This window comes from Montipora foliosa, chromosome 3 (assembly GCF_036669935.1).
Source record: "Montipora foliosa isolate CH-2021 chromosome 3, ASM3666993v2, whole genome shotgun sequence".
NCBI lineage: Eukaryota > Metazoa > Cnidaria > Anthozoa > Scleractinia > Acroporidae > Montipora > Montipora foliosa.
Genome location: NC_090871.1, coordinates 11,093,251 through 11,113,250, shown reverse-complemented (window position 1 = coordinate 11,113,250; position 20,000 = coordinate 11,093,251). Strand labels below are relative to the sequence as shown.

At 37.9% G+C, this 20,000-nt stretch overlaps 1 protein-coding gene across 1 annotated transcript in view; it reads right to left on the bottom strand.

The window, feature by feature from the left end:
* The window catches only part of LOC137995249 (uncharacterized), a 26,996-nt gene that overhangs the window by 6,628 nt on the left and 368 nt on the right, over window positions 1-20,000 (bottom strand). The window contains exons 2-7 of the mRNA XM_068840824.1: window positions 18,950-19,089; window positions 16,625-16,712; window positions 14,355-14,462; window positions 13,866-13,898; window positions 13,045-13,238; window positions 7,697-7,778 (exon numbers count right to left, since the gene is read on the bottom strand). Coding sequence (XP_068696925.1) covers window positions 7,697-7,778; window positions 13,045-13,238; window positions 13,866-13,898; window positions 14,355-14,462; window positions 16,625-16,712; window positions 18,950-19,089 — 645 coding nt within the window. The remainder of the gene's footprint in view (window positions 1-7,696; window positions 7,779-13,044; window positions 13,239-13,865; window positions 13,899-14,354; window positions 14,463-16,624; window positions 16,713-18,949; window positions 19,090-20,000) is intronic.

The following is a 20,000-nucleotide window of genomic DNA, read 5'->3' as shown; positions in this document are numbered from 1 at the left end:
TACAGCGAGTTGACTGTTTTGACTTACGATATTTAATATAACGAAAAACACTACCTTAGTGGGAAAATGTTTGTCGACGAGTGCCACGTGACCAGCGTGAACCAGCGTCTTTTCTCAACGACAGCGGTGGCAGAGAAGAGAGACCCTGGGAACGAGGTTGATGAGAAGTGTGGAAATTTTTACGTCTTTCCTCGCTTAAGGAGACGGAGTTGCTCTATCGGCCAATAGACCATTTTCGAATTCTCACGGCTGGACTGGATCTAGCATGGAATGGAGGCTAAATGCAAATTAATTTGCCCGCATTAGCCTCCATTTCATGCTAGATCCAGTCCAACCATTAGAATACGAAACTGGCTTATTACCTCTTAAGCTTCCCTCTGTTATCGGAAGTTCGTCAGTGCATCTATTTAAAATAAAGTCTTGTGTGATGCATTTGTTTTGCCAATTTTGATAAGAGGCGCGAAAAATGTGTGTTCGGGAGAGTCAAACTGTTCTAAGAATTTCGGTTAGAACGTCGTTACCAAACAGCTATAGATTTCCTTACTAAAACATCACGAAAAAGATTCGCAACAAGGGAAAAGTACATGTGGTCCCTTATGTTAACGGAAAGGATATTTTTGCAATTTTTGGCAATTAAGGAGGTCACCTAACAGTTTCGGATGAGCAAATGGTTCGCTGGGAAGTTTTTAGAAGGTAACGTCCAGCCAGCAATTTTCTGAAATGAAGAAATGATTCCCTAAAATTTTCGGAAACCTCAATTTTCAGCTAAGATATCAGAACAGATACAATTTTTCTGGGTGATAAAAACATCTCTTTAGACAGTCTTTAAACATAACAAGGAGCTTAGAAATGTCTCTCAAAAGTCTTTTGGCTTAATTTGCTCGTTGGGTGCCCTCGAGTGTTGTCCCAGTGTTTTTCTCTCCAGCTTCAACATCACTCGTGTCTTGGTATACAGACGTCACAAATTGTCCCCTAAAAAGCAGCTGCATTTACCCTCACCAAAAATAACGCAAACCCTTGTGTTTATGCTTGCGTCGATCGTGAAAACCAGGCTTAAGAGCGGTTTTCAATTGAGTGTCGAAAGTAATTGGCGAGTTGGCCAATCAGAAGTGAAACCAAAACCAATCGTGGCTCACGCGTGCGCATTTTGTCTCGCTTTGTGTGGACTACGTGTAATAATTTCGAGTTTTGATTGGTATACTGGATTGTCTCCGTCCTTTTTGGGTGGCCAAAGTAATTACTTTGGTTTTGGTTTTGGTTTTACGACACTCGATTGTAACTCGTTAGATCGTGTTGGATATCACATTTGCGAGAGCATCTAATCACGTGTGTTTATCATGCCTGCGCGTGGTAAACGACCTACGCGTTCAGGAGATCAAATGTAATGTGAGCAGGTTTTTCTGCTCAAAATAAACGACTGAAATAGATCTAGAAACATGGCATGTATACTGTATTATCTTTTTTGAACGATTGACATAATAAATCTGTTTAACCGAAAGACTTTTCTTACAAGCTTCAAACACTTTAATCAGCTTCAGGTGTCACCGACCTCTGGACTGAACGCAAAATATGGCCAGCAAAAACAAAAAAGAATGCACAAGCCACCAAGCAACAGGTTCTAACGAGGAAAAAATTCGCGCCTCAGATGAAGTGCAATTTTTAATTAGTTTCATTTCTCTGAAGGTCTCAGCAAAGCTGAATCACCAAAATAAGATTGCCAAATTCAAGGCTTCGCGGCGAGCACAGAGCGGTAACTCATTTTTTCTATTCTGACGGTTCGCTACAAGGAAGGGTTGCCGAAAACAAAAGAAAATTTTCTACCCCACCCCCTCCCCCACCCATTCCTTTCGCTGGCCCAACACCCTCCAATACATTGTCTCTTTCTAACAGTCTTTTTGGGTTTCAAATTTTCTTTTCGATGAAGTCGCACTCAGAGTTTAGCACGGTACGTGAGTTGTAAACAGAGGAGCAATACTTTCCGCAATCTTGAGTAATTCTTGAAGGATTTCTTTTTCAAGCCGATTATAAAAGCTAACTTTTTGTCACTCGTGTGTCACGCACAAGACAAGTACGTGACACATTATCCTCAAATGTTTCTGGAAATTTCGAAGAAAATACAAAAATAATAATATATTACGTCTAAAATAATTCATTTTCCAAACGCCAAACTCTTTAATACATAAATCATACTTTGCAGCTTCCTGTTGTTCGATAAACATTCTACGACAAACGAACGAGGTCAAGGACGAAGCTTGGGTACTGGAAGTTGGTCCGGCCACAGACAGCACGATATTAACTTTAACGGCTGTAAAAAAGCTTCCGAATTTTTTTTTTATAATTTCGTGATTCTTGAAAGGTCATATTAAATAATACGAAGGATGTTTTTTTCTTTTTTTTTCGTAGGGGTGATTAGCAAATATTTGAATTTCCTTTTAGTATTTACAAAAATTTTGTGTGGTGTTCCCTTTAAATATCAATTATCTGGGAAAATCACAAATATGTTTCTGGAACTTTCCATTTTTCCTAAGGAATTTAACCCTTTCCATAAATATCTAGGAAACGTTCTAGATTTTCCTAAGAATTTTTTTTTCACAATAAATAACAAAATCTCGACAGGTCATTATGTTCGGTTGGGTATTATTTAAACATTTGGCCCGTGTATTAAATTGCTAAAAATCTCACGATATTAATTTCAAAGGCTGTACAAAAGCTTCCGACATTTTTTTATAATTCTGTGATTTTTGAAAAATCATATTAAATAAAATGAAGGATTTTTTTTCTTTTTGTTTTTTGTTGGTGTGATTAGCACATATTTGGATTTCCTTTTGGTCGCAAAATTTTGTGTGGCGTTTCCTTAAATATTTTAAGCAAGAGCCGACACAACGAAGATATGATTTTAGTCCCCTTTAAATATCAATTATCTGGGAAAATCACAAATATGTTTCTGGAACTTTCCATTTTTCCTTAGGTACTTAACCTTTCCATAAATATCTGGGAAACTTTCTAAATTTTCCTATGAATTTTTTTTTCCACAATAAATAAAATCTCGACAAGTCATTATGTTTGGGTATTAAAACATTTGTATTAAATTGCTTAAAATCTAATGGTATCGAAGTTCCCGAGGTAGTGTGTCTATTTTATTATTCCATTTTTGGTAAAGAATGCCAGTATTCTTGTATTGACCAAAACATTTTTCTTCAGAAAGATCTGGAACATATTTTAACGGCGAGGATGTAGCACCGGAAGTACCATCGACGCCAATTGTTTCCTGCAATTCCATGAACTCTTTTTTCCGAGGTAGTGTCTATTTTATTATTCCATTTTTGGTAAAGAATGCCAGTATTCTTGTATTGACCAAAACATTTTTCTTCAGAAAGATCTAGAACATCTTTTAACGGCGAGGATGTGGCACCGGAAGTACCATCGACGCCAATTGTTTCCTGCAATTCCATGAACTCTTTTTTCACCCCCACAAACGACGCAGTGATTCTTTTCTTTGCCTCAAAACGAATTTTTGAAAAACTTGACAAGCCCAATTTCATTTACCAAAAGCTCAATAACTTCACAAAAACAATTAAATTTTAGTACGTCATTGCGTGACAATCTGAACAATAACGTTCATTCAATTGAATCGCGAACAACGTTACCACCATATTTGGTTTATCGAAATATCGCATTTCATTTGAGGTGGGCCTTGGCAAAAGATCCCAGGGATGCCCCTCACGTTTGCCGACGAAAATATTCAAAAATCGTATGCACACCGGCTACAATTTATCTTTGAGATATCGTCGCTGCACTAAGCTTATATTCTGAAAGCAGCTTTCCTTAAGATTTCGACATGTTTAAAATCAAAGAAAATTATTTGAAGATCAATAAACGGTAAAACGAAAATATTTTGTCTCGACCAAAACAAAAGAAAATATCTGATGTCCTACAGCGACTATTAAAACTTAAATTGTTTAAATTAAACAATGCAATCGATCACACGGTCAACCGGACTGACTATCATCTCGTTTTGTCCACTGTTTTATTTTCCCATGTTTTTCGTCGGAACACTCGACGGAGATATCGACAACTGAAACTGTAAATATATACTGTAATAAGCTTACGTATGATCACTCAAACCGCACCCTCCAATGTTTAATCGAGCAAAGACGCGAGTTGAAAAGGTCTTGCCTATGAATTTCAGTCGATCAAGTCGTCGAAATGACCATCAAAAGAAGAAAACAAATAGCTTCTGGCTGGTCAACTCTCTAAGGACTGCTAAATTGCCTGGCAATCATTAGTAATGTTATTAATGGTCATGTCTACGCTTTGGTCCAACGAAAATAGCGACAAAATGCACGTTCATCGAACTCTGATCCCAAAAATCGATAAATGTATTGCCCTAAATTATTACACCATTTTACCTTTCGTTGCAATTCAGCGGTAAGTCCAAAACCTTTGGGTCGGGAAGCCATTTTTTTCTTTTCTTGCAGCTAATTGCACTAAAAACGTCCAAGAGTTCTGCGTTGACTAAAATACCTTTCAGTCAATTTGAAGAGGGTTTTATGGAAGTCTGGAATGAAAATTATCTTCCCCTATGTGACGTATTAAAACGTCACGATGTCACACCTCAGTAATCAGCCATTTCCGCGGAGGATTTCAAGAAATTATTTCATTAATCTTTTCTCCGGGAGGTACACTTGCTTGCAATAATTTGAAGAATGTTGGTCTGGCTTTGAATGTTCTGTCATAAACTGAGAGTCGAACTGAATTTTAATGAGTACGTGCTGTTTTAATACATCACCTGAGAGACAGCTGGACGTGACGCGCAGTTTCTTTTAAGGTTAACAATACTTTCCTTGTTTCAACTGCAGTTGATTATTTCGTGGGTTTTTTTAGCTCTTTTGTGGTTCCTCATTCTTGTGATCCGTTGTTATGTAATATTGTTTAGAGTATGATTTTGGCAGGAACCACTTAAATTAAAAGAAATGCACGGTGGGGCCATCCATTTGCCCAGACTTCTTCATCTCATCCCGGCTGGATGCCATACTGTGTTAGTGGGACATCAGCGCTTTTTAGTGACACAAAAAATTTCTTCGGCAGCGTCAACAGCTGCTTTTTAAGGTCCATTTAAAAGGTAATAATAAGTACTTTGAACTTTTCAATGATGGGTCTGTATGCAAAAATCAAATGCAACCACACCTCGGGTAGGGGGAAGGAAAACACCTCTCTGGGCGGATTTTCTCCCCATCTTTGTAGCATGTTGAGTCTCCATGGGAATCAAACATGGGCCACATTGGTTGAAGCAGAGTACTCTCCTCACTGCGCACACTACTATATACTACTAGTAGAAAATTGAGGAGAATACGAGTCTCCAGTTCAAAACCTATTGTGTCCGAATTCCTCGCTTTTTGGGTCATAAAGAGAACAATTATGAGACCATCAGATTTGACAACAAACACAAAGCAAAATTAATGTACTGTGTTACGAGTCTCCAATCTGAAATGTGTGGTGTAGCAGAACTCCAAGCGTTATCTTTTACCGGTAATAGCTATTAAATTTGACCATAAGGTGGATTTTAGAGTGAGAATAATTATTATGCATGGTTAACAAGTGACTGCTTAGAACATGCTATTGAAAAGTTGTTCTGCAATGGCTGGGTGTCTCGAAAACTAAGACCCCAAGACCCCAAAAACTCAAAAAAAGTAACCCCAAACCCTCAATTTGGCTAACACTAGGCCTATAATTGGTTTTTTGAGTTACCTCAAGCAATTCCTTTGTTTGCTACCGGGGGGGGGGGGGGGGGGTATATTGGTATAGACCCATGGTCTTCGTCGCTTTTGGGTAAATGAAGTTATTCCGACCCCAACTTAGTCACTTTCTGTTTATGTATAAACCTTACATATAGCCTTTTAATTGTAATTTAAAGATGGAATGAAATGCGACTAGTATATATTAAATTGACAGCGCTACAGTTCTTTCTGTAACAACAATAAGTCTTGTAAATCAGCTTTACTCATAACATGAAATCACGACACTGATTAGGTAATTCTTCTTCAAAACCAGAAGTACCCGCCGGGGGGGAACTGCACTGTCCCCTCCCTTTCTACAAGCGATTTTCGTGGTTCTTTTTTCAGCCACTTTGATTGATGGCTGACAGCGACACTCGTGCTGGCGTGAGCACGAGTTTGGGTTCTGTTTCTGTCTCTGTTGAAAATGTAGTCCGTGGAGAAAACCGTGTGAAGAAAATTTTGTTGAAAATCATCATTGTCGCTGCACCAGGGGGGTCTGGGCACAGTTCCACCCCACCCTCTCTGCGCTCACCTCTCAGACTTTTCTTGCCAACATCAAAACGGTCTTTTTTTACACCTGGTCCCCAACACGTAACAAAACCCATACAATTGCTCGATATTTGATACAAACCCTTCTATATGGTCTTTGGTTTTTTCGTAACAAATCGACTTTTCATAATGGCACTGAAACAGCAGTGAAAAATTGTAGTGTCATTCATCATTCTGTGACATACAAGGAAATCACGTGGTTGTAAATATTCCTTAACGGACTACATTGACACTACTCGGACTCTCCCCTTCTGATGAACAGAGATTGTGACCTCCCCCTTTTTTGAAAACCAGATTGCGACTTCATGTACTACTCTAACTTATTGTCATTTCGGAGTGTAAAGCGAACGAGGTATCTCCTTAATGTCTGTATTGTTATGAGCCGCCTAATGAATACTGGATTGTGACTTCATGTAATCCCCTAGGTTATTGTCATTTCGGAGTGTAAAACGAATGAGGTGTCTCCTTAATTTCTGTAACTAATGACGGGGCCCCCTTTGGGGCCCCTGAGTTTGAGTATAAATAAGTCTCTTTCAAAAAAAAAAATGCATTCTTGCTGTGTGCAAACAGGGTAATTAACTAGTTTGCATTTTGTTTATTCTTATTGTCATCACCATCATCATCCACGTAGTGGACAGGTGGGTTAATCATTAGCATTGCAACTTTTAAAGTGCCCCTTACCCCAAAATATTTTTTTCCCTAAAATGAATCGTTGCACCTGTTCGAGACGCATTGCGGCCATTTTTTCCTTTTTCTAACAAATCCTGCCATTTTATAGGCTTTGAAAGTTGCGAAAATCCAAGTATCTTTTGTTCACGACCGAGTCAGAAGGAGAGTGGGTCTATTCCTGATTTGACGTCACAATCTACTTTGCATGCATTTTTACAAAGAGTTAAAGCAATGTAAATCAGTTTGTGACATCAAATCAGGAATAGACCCACTCCCCTTCTGACTCGGTCGTGAACAAAAGATGCTTGGATTTTCGCAACTTTCAAAGCCTATAAAATGGCAGGATTTGTTAGAAAAATGAAAAAATGGCCGCAGTGCGTTTCGAACTGGTGCAAAGATTCATTTTAGTGAAAAAAAATTTGGGGGGTTTGGGGCACTTTAAGTTTCATTATTATTTATCAAAGTAAACAAATTAAGCCATGAAAGACAGAGACTAAGCTATAATAAAAGGCTTAATTACTGTAAGTAGTATGAAAAACCAGTGTTTGAACTCACAAACGCAAGGCAACTTTCCTTCAGCACCCAATCAGCTATATAGGCTTCATATGGCATGACCAGCAATCTGTCGAGGATGTCCATTAACATGCATTCCTGGCGGTGGGGTTTCTTTTTTGCTTCCCATCGGCAGCCCTATGACATACAATTTTGCCCAGTACTTCCTTCAACTGCTCCTCACTAAATTCATACTTATTGGTCTCTGCTTCTTTGGGGCCCATTATAAGCCTTTTAAAAAATATACAGAGAAAAGAATGTCTCATTAATGTTATTGCTTTCTTTTTTAAATTATTGTTTCAAGGCAAATCATATTTTCTCCTTTTCCTCAACCACAGGTGTCATAGCATAAAGCCTTGAAATGGTTTACACAATGGTGACACAATATGTTGTCATGTGAGCTCACAAGCAGTCGATCTGGCCATACTAAGAGGAAGCAAACCATTGCATTAGCCTTTTAAACCTTGTATCTTTTACTTCCATAAAAATTAATTGTAAACTGCGTAACAAGCAGTCTGGCTAAAGTCCCCCACAAAGTATTGTAAAATTTAAGTCCTGAGAAGCCCCGTTGGGGAGAGACTAATAGGAAAATCATTATCTCATTGTATGAGCTTAGTTACCTGGCCTTTACATGAAACTGAAGCTGGACTTGACCATGTTATGATATCTGACCTCCCTGCTTTTCTTATGTTAATGATTTTGTTCTCATGCTAATTTGCTTGGAATTTGCATGAGAAATGCAGCGAGGTTTATCTTTCAAAACAAGGTCAACTCCAGCCTCACTTTTATTCATAGACCAGGTGACTATGCAAAATGGTCAAGAGCATTTTGATGGTTAGTTTTTCTCATTTGCATTACAATGTAATCTATCGTGGATGCAAGGCAATTTCGGGCTACATGTATTTCATAGTTTTAACCCGAAATATAGTCCATTTTGCAGTTGTGTGCTTAGTTACCTGGCCTATGAATGAAAGTGAGGTTGGAGTTGACCTTATTTTGATAGAAACCTCACTGCTCTTCTCATGTAAATTCTTACTAAATTAGCATGACAGAAGCATCATAAACATAAGAAAAGGAGGGAGGTCTGTATCATAGCAAGGTCAACACCAGCCTCACTTTCACTTAAAGGCCAGATAACTAGGCACACAACTGTAAAGATGTCTATTGCCTTCATTGGATCCATGTTAGATAACATTGTAATGCAAATGAGAAAAACTAACCATGAAAAGGGCTATTAACATTAAAACTGCAATGGTTGTGTTTCCTACCTAAGAAATAAAATGAAGTGCACGTTGTTGTTGTTGCATGAACAAGATACCAGGGCATATAGTTGCTGCATGATTTCATGACAAAAAACTCACCTTACATCTTAATTACGCAGCAGGTGGATACTCAGAATGATGAGAGTTGATTGACGCAGGCTTTGATGCACGTTATAGTACATGTATGACAAAGATGACACTTTCTACAAAATCAGGTTTGGAATAATTTTAACGGAGGGGACATTTACAGTTTTTACTGCTTAACCCATTGACACCTCCAACACCCTAGGACGCCCCCAGTTTAAAAGTAAAATCGTGGGGCATTAGACAGAGCAAAATCTTCTGGTGTTAGACGGAGTAAAACCTTTTAAGAGGCCCTGTCAGGGGAGGGGGGGGTCCCTTGTCGCTTGTCTGAATTTTAAAAAGTCTCATGTTGGTGCTTTGTCAATATTTCACCAGGGCTTATAATTCACGTTGCTGTCGGAAAGTTAAAGAAAGGATGTCGTTTGTTGCAATTTCACTTGAAGTGCTCAGTGTGACAGTCGCTATTTTTTAGGCCATGTCCCTTGTCGGAATTTACCCTGACAGAGCCTCTTTTAAGTCTCACTCCCAGGGGTCAATGGGTTATAGCAATAGCAGTATATTCTTGCCAATATATTACTTATAAGTAACAGATTAACAGTTGAATGGGCCATCAGCATGTTCCTGCAATGGATTGAATAGACAAATTATTGAATGACGTGGCTGTAAAACCGTCATATCAATTTGATCCTTCAGGTGTTATTTCAAACCACGAAAACTGTTCAAAGTTTTCCTCAACATTTTTGGCACCCTTAATTGGCTATCAGTGTATATTATAAGGGCACACAACCTACAGATTTCTTAATTAGGAGGTTGTGATTTCCATTACCGATATTAATATTAATATCGTTATATTAATATTACTGTGGGTTCCATTTAACAGTTTTTTTGCTGGCAAGATTTCTCTTAAACAGTTTTCATTAAACCATCTCTAACTTTGTTTTTTTATATCCTGGACAACCAAGTTGTAGAAAGAAAAAGGAGAGTGTCAGCATGCAGTGGTCATGCAGTTCCACTTCACTTTAATTTATTCTTCATGGTAATGATGATAATAATAATAATTATAATAATTATAATAATGATAATGATAATGATAATTATCTGGCTTGCTAATTGCCCTGTCTTGCAGTCAGAGACTGGATTGTTAAGGGCACAGCTCAGTGATGTCAGACCGAAGGAGCTGTGCAGCTGGCTAGGCACTTGGTCCCCTGAACCATGCACCACCTTGGAGCACAGCACCACAGCCAGATGGAAATTTATTATAAGCTGGGAGTTGATTATGCTGAGGGAGGAAAACTGGATTGCCCGGAGAAAGATTGACACATAGACTGAAACTCAGCCCACACATACAAACAGAGTCCACAGAGGTGGGAAGCACTAGTGTTACCACAGGGCCATCCTTACTCCCCCTAAAAGTAACACTACAAATTCATCCAATTATTGTTTATTATTACCAGAAAATTTGCAAGGTGTTATTGTTTAAAGCACAGTTCACACAGTGCCAATCCCAACTTAAGCAAGAAGATGCACCTGTCCATTAAAAGGTACAGAACCTAAGGCACGTGTCTTTGTGAGATACTTGTCACTTAACCATGGATGAATGCAGTGCTCAGTGAAAAATTAGTGAAACTCAAGGGGCAGTCTGTTGATTTTCTTGTTATTAGAAAAATTTAAATCACCTTAATGACCATGAAAAATTACTGAACTTCAGAAGATCCTAATGCTGAAATGATCAGCCATATGCTTGGATAGATTCAGGCAAAGCACAGGGCAGAGCAACTTCATTTACAGAAAGAGCGTCAAGAATAGGTTGTCATCATATTATTACTGTGCAAAACTTTAGGTTTGCAATTGCATTTCACATTGTTTTCCATTCAGACTCATTGCAGCACCCCTTCCCAGCCCCCAGAGCCCCCTCTTCCATTATCAATGTTGGTTTTGTCCGAGAAGTTTGAGCTATACAACATTGCTAAGGGGTGGAGGGGGGTTTTTGTTGATGAAGAGGGAATTTGTTGTAATATGAAAGAAAAGTGTCTTTCCTAACTGAAAATGTGGTGTGTCACCGATTGCTCACATAGTTTGATGTTATTCTGTTTTGAAGAAATTTGAACATAGCTTAAACGTCACAATTCAAAGACCTGATGTTTTGACACTCCTGTTTTGTGTCTTGACCAGGGGTGATCCAAAGCTATTGCCAGAGTCCTTTTATAAGCAAGGAGAGGGTGCATGCATTGATAGATAATGCATGAGTGGAGGAAAAAAAAAAAAAGAGTTAATTCAGAAGCATTACTTAATGACCCACAGTGAGTAGTACTACGGGAAAATTTATGGTTTGTAGGACTTACAGTTTTAAGGCCCAATTACACTAGACGGAAAATTGTTGGCATGACTCGGGTGAAATGGTACGGGAACCAGAAACCGTGGCACTTGTTCCAAATTTACCCATCCATTTTCAGACGCACCTAGTACAGGTGCCTAGCTGGCTCAATTCCAGTGCGCAAGCACCCCAGAGAGGCACCATGTTGTGGGGAACTTCAGATGATTCTGCATGCTGAACAAAGGCTTTGAAGGCTTGTCATGGTGAGGAATCATTTACACTGGTCATTTTATCAAGACTGGTTCATTTTTTTTGGTACAAATGTCCATTTTACCCATGCTTGGACTACCTTTTCAGCTGGTCCAAGCACAGACGAAAATTAATGACATTTACACCACAAAACGGATCCAACTACAACCACCCTTTTCAGTACACGTACCATTAATTTTTTATCTGAGCCGTGCCAAAAATTCTTTGTACAGTAAACACTCGCATATAAGAACATTTTTTTCAGGTTTAAGGCTGGTCATGTTCTTATTTGAGGGGTGCTTAGTGAGAAATTAGCCTGAAAGTGTTCTTAAAATGTTCTTAAAATTGGTTTCAGAAATATTTCAAATTATGTATTAATACTAGAGGTTACAATGCTGTTTTGTAATAGACTTTGTAGTTTGTAATGGTCCTGAACACCATAGTACTTTGATATAAGTTACTGTACTGTATTGTTTCCTTATCCTAATGCCCTTTCCCTTTGTATTAAGAACATGTTTTATAGGCCAAATTTCAGCCTGATGTTCTTAATCCACTTGTTCTTATATGCAGGTGTTTACTGTAGTGTGTAATTTATGGGCCTTAAAAAACCAAAGTGAAAGAAAGCGACCACTTGGCTGCTTACAGTTGTCTTCTCTTGTATCCAGAAGATCCACATGCAAACACAGTGTCCTTACCACTAGGCCACACTGCCTTAGTTAACAACTGCACCAATATATTCAAGTGAAGATATATGCCACAATGAACATGAAAATGTTTTCAAATTTAACAGTGAAACATCCAATTACAGTATTGTGCAAAAGTAATGCAAACGAATTTCGACGAAATTCCTGGCTTTTCGGGGCTTTTCGAAGAAATTTCGCTCGATACGATATTTCGACGAAATTTCGCCGCATTTTCGTGAAACCTATTGTTTTGTAAAAGGAAAATGATAATAATATCTACATGTAAATGTAAGTTATAAATCAATTGACTGAAAGACTGGAAATCACTGATACGATGACAAATATTAACATCCATTAAAACTAATTATTTTATTCCTTTTTCTTATCTACCACATTAATCAAGAGATACTATAAATTATTCTCACCAAGAATATAGTAAATGAATTTATTTCACAATTCAACGCTCTCTCTTGACCACTGGTTCTAAAAATGGCATTCATGACAGTAATAAAATTATAACATTTCTTTGGAGACAGCTCTCTTTCTCTGACTTGGAAACTCGTTCATTTAGCAGGTCTACACCCCTGTATGAGAAAAATCATCTTTACCAGAAAAGTAAATAATGATATGCATAATTTTTTCGGTGGCAGTTAAATTTTTGTTTTACAAAAATTATAATTTTTTTTATGATTTGTTTATCTACATGTACAGGTGCACAACCAATATTAATCATACAGCCTACAAAATTTAATTTCACATTTATTTGCAATCACACATTACTTAACTAATGATTACGTAAGTTCAGTTAAGAAGAAAAGAACAAAACTTGGAATTACATGCAATATGTAACTAACATCAACAACAACAACAACAAAAAATCACAAAAACAATGCAGCATAAGCTACTTGTAAGCATCAACTCCTGCTACTTGTCTAGGGCGACCAAAGTGATCACCAGCCTGCGAAGCAAGCTTGTTGGTTCCCATCTGAAGTCCAATCACATTTTCTCCTGCCTTGAGCTGCTCCTCACTGAATTCACGCTTATTCGCTTTAGCCTCTTTGGGTCCTAGTGCAGGAACGTTCAGACCTTTTGCCACAGACTGGAGAGTACACATGACCATGCAAGTGAGTATGAAGTATGATGACAAATGTCAAATGTTACTTTAATAATCAGGATATTCAATGTGTAGGGTACTGTAGCATGCATAACAGTTGGCTAAAATGATATTAAAGCTTAGCAGTAGTTTCTATATTTTGAGTTTTTTGGTAAAATCCCAGCCAAGCACCAAAGCTGAAATGACATTAATGCTATGCGGACAAGACAAGAGGCCAACAAAAGGCGAAGGTACCCCGAAGGCTCCAGCCTTTTTCTTTAACTTCTACCTGTCCTGCTGGGACTGGAATAATGTTCTCACTAAGAGTACTTCACAACTTTTGAAAAAAGAAATAGGTAATTTGGTCCTTAAAAATAACAAAATAAATTATTTTAAAAGTCTTTTATGAAGGCTGCATGAGCATACAACCCTTTAGTTTTCATGACACAGTCTGTCTAATTTCGTTTTGGCTGAAGGCACTTGTACTACATTGTATTACCTACATGTAACTGAACTGTGTTGTACAGCTGTATGTGAGTGAGTCTGTGCCATTTTACAGTGTATGTGACGCTCTAAGTGTATATCATATTACAATAAGTATCCTGTACAAACAGATGAAAAATGTTGTCTTACCCTTCTTCCAACAGCATGAATTTGAGAAATTACCTGAAAGGAAATGACAAATGGGTCACTCTGTAGACTTCCTGAACAGTCTTCAGGGTAAACTGCCTCAAAGATATTACCACAAAAACTAGAGAGATTTTAATGGTGTTGTATTAAATCTCTGTATTGTAAAAACAAACCCCATGGACACATATTCCAACAATACAGTTTTCCCACTGCTGTACAACGTATCCCAATTAAACATGTATGTGACCCATTGACTGAACAATAATATTATTTACTACAGTCAATTATTGCCTGGATTGTTTTTGGCATTTCCCTATGTACTTATAGGGACTTCATTTGAAAAAAGCTCCTTGAATTTTTGTAAAATTAATTGAACTGAAAATCCCGGCACTACGCGCCTCATTGGCTATTTACCATCTCATATCCAGCGCACACTCATGGAATAATTGTTTATTATTATTATTATTATTATTATTATTATTATTTGCTTACTGCAGCCATGTTTTGTTTTTCATACAAGTCAACAGTCTGAAATTGGTCACCATTTGGCACTTCAAGGCACTCACTGCAGAATATTAAGTACTTGTTTATATTATCCATCTGAAAGAAAAAAAAAGACTGTTTCAGTAATAGGTCACATAACTATTAAAAGGTTTAATTCTGGCACGACATGAATGGAAAGGGGCTGGCACAGTGGTCAGAGCACTCGCCTTCCACCAATGTGGCCAGGGGTCGATTCGTAGATTCGACGCCATTTGTGGGTTGAGTTTGTTGCTTCTCTACTATGCTCCGAGAGGTTTTTCCTTGGGTACTCTGGTTTTCTCTCCTCAAAAACCAACATTTGATTTGATTTGCTTTGTCAGTTGATTTGTAGTCTCCCCAACTAGTCGAGCACTAAGTCTTGATCTCGGCTAATAATTTATTATTATTAGAGCGGTTTTCAAATGATTGTCGTAAAACCAAAACCAAAGTAATTACTTTGGCCAATCAAAAAGGACGGAGACAATCCAGTAAACCAATCAAAACTTGAAGTAATTACACGTAGCCGACACAAAGCGCGGGAAAATGTGCACGCGCGAGCCACAATTGGTTTTGGTTTAACTTCTGATTGGTTGAAAAAGTGGCGCGAGAACTTTGAACCAATCACTGAGTGAAGTAATGCAAAACCAAAGTAATTATCTAATTACTTTCGACACTCAATTGAAAACCACTCTATTATTATTGTTATTGTTATTGTTATTGTTATTGTTATTATTATTATTAAGCCAGGTAGATTTTTCCTTCATTTCAGATTACAATAATAAATGTTAGACAAGTAAAAATCAAAATTGAACTGCTTTGAGAAATATGAAACTACAACCACAAAGTCACCTATTAATAACAGTAATAAAAGAAAAACCAATTACTGCGCCTTTCAATAACATGCGGACTCTACAATTCAAAGCTCAATCGACAAATGCGTTTTTCGCTACCGTCAATCAAATGTTCGGTGGCTCCTCCCAGCTTCCGACTATGTTGACTGAACTGGGCTCAACGATGTGATTTGATTACTGCGCGCTCGACAGTAGTCGGAAGCTTCGTAGCCGCCGAACATTTGATTGACGGTAGCGAAAAACGCATTTGTCGGTTGACCGTTTGAACTTAAGAGTTTACACGTTATTGAAAGGCGCAGTAAATCTTGCACTAGATTTATATGTTTAACTTGACGACATTTTGTCCAAAACCACCGGACTTTGTCGGGTCAATGGTGGAGCCGTGACTAGTCGTGCAATACACAAGACTAGTCACATGAGTCACATGTGACTAGTCACGCATATTGCATGACTAGTCATGACTCCACCACTGACCTGATGAAGTCTGATAGTTTTGGATGAAACGTCGTCAAGTTAAACATATAAGTCTAGTACAATATTTAATTCTTTTTTCTTTTAGTAATACATGTACCAACTAGATGAATAATCTTCACAGTTAATAACAGTAATCATGTCATCAGTCCCAAGCAATTTTCAATAACTTAATATTTCTCCACAAAAAATAAAAACCCAAGCATAAAGGATATTGAATGAAATAACTGGAAAAAATATGGTCTATTATGCTCTATAAAGTCTCTCTTATTGGGGACATCTATTAGAGAAATGAACGCAGAAAATGTAAGTGATTGTAAAAATGAGAGAAGGAATTATGATGAATTTAATTTTGATACTGGAAAAGGGAAAGAGGATCAACTTCCATGTAAGAGTTGTTTACCGTATGTTAATTTATTATTAATAATATTATGTATTGGCAATTGCATGGGGCCGAGTAAAATTAAGGATTAATATCATGTACACATATTTTCAATGAAACCAGCCCTACTAAAAGCATTTACTACGTGAAAATAATGAAAGTAATTTTGCCTGGCACAATTACCAAACTTACCAGTAATGAAAAATGTCCTCTGTCTCAGCATTTAAGTAATTTTGCCCTCTATGTTACAAAAATTTAGACCTTTCTGAGTCTGTAATAGCCATTGCGCAGCTGAGTTCCCAGTGTCTTTTTTGTTTGTTTAATTTTGTTATCTATGCATCTAAGGGCCTTAACAGATGTTGAGGACTAGGCCACTGTGTTATTCACCCAAAAGTGTACATGTATATTGAGTTTAATTAAAAGCTAAGGGTACTACCAAAACTGTGTCTGATCTCCGCTGTTTACAATCAGACAGTAAACAACTGCGATCAGACTCAACAATTTTATCCCTTGTAAGATAGATGTAGTTAACATACCTTTTTGAAAGCTTTGTTCTCCGTGCTGACTTTTATGGCTGGACCAAGGCTATGGTTTGGGTCTGCCTTACACAGTTCATTGGCTAATCTGCGATACGAGAACAAAATATACAATAAAACTTACATGACAACTGAAGTGAAAAAGATAAAGACAAGTTTCTGCAAATACTCTCAAAGAAAATTATGATCGGGTAAAATATGTAGAATTAATGGCAAACTAGTCATATAAAAACAATAATAATTATTATTTGAAGGTAGACCAAACTCTTGCTCTCCATTTTCTGATTATCTCTAATAATGAGTTTGGCTTACTAATACAGGATTATAGAAGTTCAATATTGTCATCTTGGTCGATGAATCAATGGGCATAACAGTTTGAAAGAAATTGATCATTACTTTTATTTTAAGTACACATTCATGGGTAGAGGATAAGACTATATTTATTTTTGTGCAATTTAGAAATCCAGGGGTTGTGTTAATGCAGAAATCATGCATTTCTACGCAAATAAAATCAAAAAAATGCATCATCAAAATTTTAATGCGTCCCAGGACACAAGGCACTTTTTTAAATAACTCACACAAGTTGCTTTGATTTGTCAGTATATTCTGTTGTTTAGGCAACATGTAAAAGGTAAATAATAAATAACGAAGTAAAGTACATGTAACATAGTGGTCGCCATATTGGGTTTAGCCATGCAAAGGAGACTGGTGAAGATGACTAAACATCCGGGAAACTTAATTGTTGAAAGTCAGAAATTTTGAGGCAATGAAAGGCTATACTATATGTAACTGAAGAGCAATGGAAGTACACACAGTGCATTTTTACCTTTCAACACACTCATCCGAAAAATTGGTTTTTTTACCCTGAGCAGGACTTGAACCCACAATTCAATGCAGTTCACGAATTGGCCACCATTTTGAAATTTAAGGTTGCCTTGGGATGTATGGGTACATACTGTATTCTGTCCCAGGCATTATATTGCTTTATTATATGACCAGCTCCGTGAGCAGACAAGATGAACCAAATCCTGTGCTGTGATTGGCTACCCGAGCGGGCAAGATGGACCTCTCTATTTTTTGGTGTTTTATCACATATCATAAATTCTTTATTGACCAAGCTTATTCCGTCAAGATGGCTGGATATTGACTTTTTTTTTTTTTACGTGTTTATGGACCAAGACAAATAACACGCAAAAAAAAAGAACTCTGCCAATGTCCAGCCATCTTGACCTCACGCTTGGTCAACAACCCATATTAGCTGTAGTACAACAATAAGATTCATAAAATTGAAGCCAGCCAGGAAACGGCAACCATGAATGATTTTGGATCTTAAAAAAATACGCAGTTCAAATTGTTGGATTGTCGACATAATGCAAATGCCATTACTATCAAGACCTATCAAGACTGTTTATCATACGAATAATTATAGAGCCACGGCCCAATTTTAGTCCCCTGGGAAACCAGCAGGGAATGGAGCCCAATCAGAGAAAATGCCATCCACCTTGACTCTTTGTTGGCGGTTGGTTAAGAAGTCGATAATCCAGGCCACTACCCAGTCTGGTAAGTCCTGAAAGAGATTTAAGCTTTTGAACCACAAAGTGATGATCATTATGGTCAAATGCCTTGCGATAATCAAGATGTGAAATTCTAGCCAAGTTGCCATTACCGTTAGCAGAGCTGGAAAAATGATGTGTCATGCTGATTGACGCGTAAGTGGTAGAGGAGTCTGGAACAGCCCCATACTGTTATGATTCAACTTTTTGCAGAATGGATGGTTTCACAAATCTTTCAGCAACCATTTATTCGGACATTTTGGAAAGAATGGGCATTACCAATATAGGTCTTTCGTGTTATCTTGCGTCCATGCCTGGTTTTTGTTTTGATAAAGGTGTAATGTTATCCCCAGGCACCTCACGTCCAAGGGCACTTTGAGATATGGAAACAAGTCTTCACCGAATTGAATCGAAGAGCTGAAAAGCTCAAAATACATCAAGGTATGTAAGTATATCTAAATGCTTCACCGTGTTGATAAAAACCCGAAGAGCTTAGATAAAGTATCTGATGTGACCAATACATGATTTCTAGGGGCACACCATTTTAGGTACTCCATGAGGTACTCCATGAGGTACTCCATTGCTTAAAATTGTCGACCACCAGCCTAGGAGGGTCACACTTTTAGGGCGGCCAACTGTTTTTTCCTCACGTAAACGGTTCGCCGCGTTTTCTAAGGAAATATACGAAATGTTGGCTCGCCCAGGTAGCTCGGGTAGGCGGGGGTGACTCTTCTACCCGGGGCAACTTTTCTCTATATAAACGGGGCCTTACTCAAGCAGGACTGTGCCATCGGCCAAAACCTCCTGTACAGCGTCTGCGCCCGATTTTTCTCCAAACACATTTCTTCCCAAGACAGCTTCAATCCATTTTCGAACCTGTGCTTCATCTTCTTCATTGTACTTGGCTTGTGTCTGCGAAATAAAACTACAAGATGTCAGTGACATCTTTAATTTGCAGTACTTAACATGCATCCAAATACTAGTTGCCTTTCATTGGAACATTGATGTGCATGCTTCGAGAAAAAGATTAATCCCAAAGAAAAGTTTGAATTCAATAAAAATAGCACTAAAATCATAAAAACCAATTTCCTTCAACATACGTTTTAAGGTTGTCTATTCATACTGACAAAGTCCCCAAAATATACGAAACAGAAAATGAGAAATAAACTCCAACAGACGACACGGAGAACTCCACCATAGTGAAGATCAGCCGCTGGAGGCTGAGAACGAGAACCTCGATCGTGTGCAGTCCCCAGTGGCTAAGAGGGCCAGGGCGGCACTGGGGAGAAGAAAGATTAAAATACCCCTCCGTGTTACATAACATTCTTAGACTACAAATATGAAAGGAATCTCCTTGCACTTGAAAAAATGCCTTTGACTGGAACTGATAAGCTGTATTAGTTTTCAGTAAGGGATTTGCTTTTTTTCAAGGAAACTATCGTATGGTTAAATAAACCACTTTTAAAATTTTATTCTTCAGTAATTCACTTCCTCGTTAAAGGAGGCCAGGCGATGCCTAAAGAGAATTGGAAAAAAACTATCCTTAGCCTCAGTCGTGCAGCCAGTCTTGCTTCACTTCAAAAGTCTTACGGGTCTTTTTGTCCAATGTATGTTTTTAACTAGTCAGGGCGCTTTGGTGCAAAATTGAAATTAGTCATCCCTCGACACGTAAGAAAACCTATCAAACGGTTTTCAGTGAACAAACGATTAGAATCATAGGGTTATTGGGAAGTTATTACCTCCAGATGTTGTTGGGGCGCCACTCTGTAATCTGTCGAAATTTTACGACCTCAATTAACTTTGTACATTTGGAAACTTTCTCT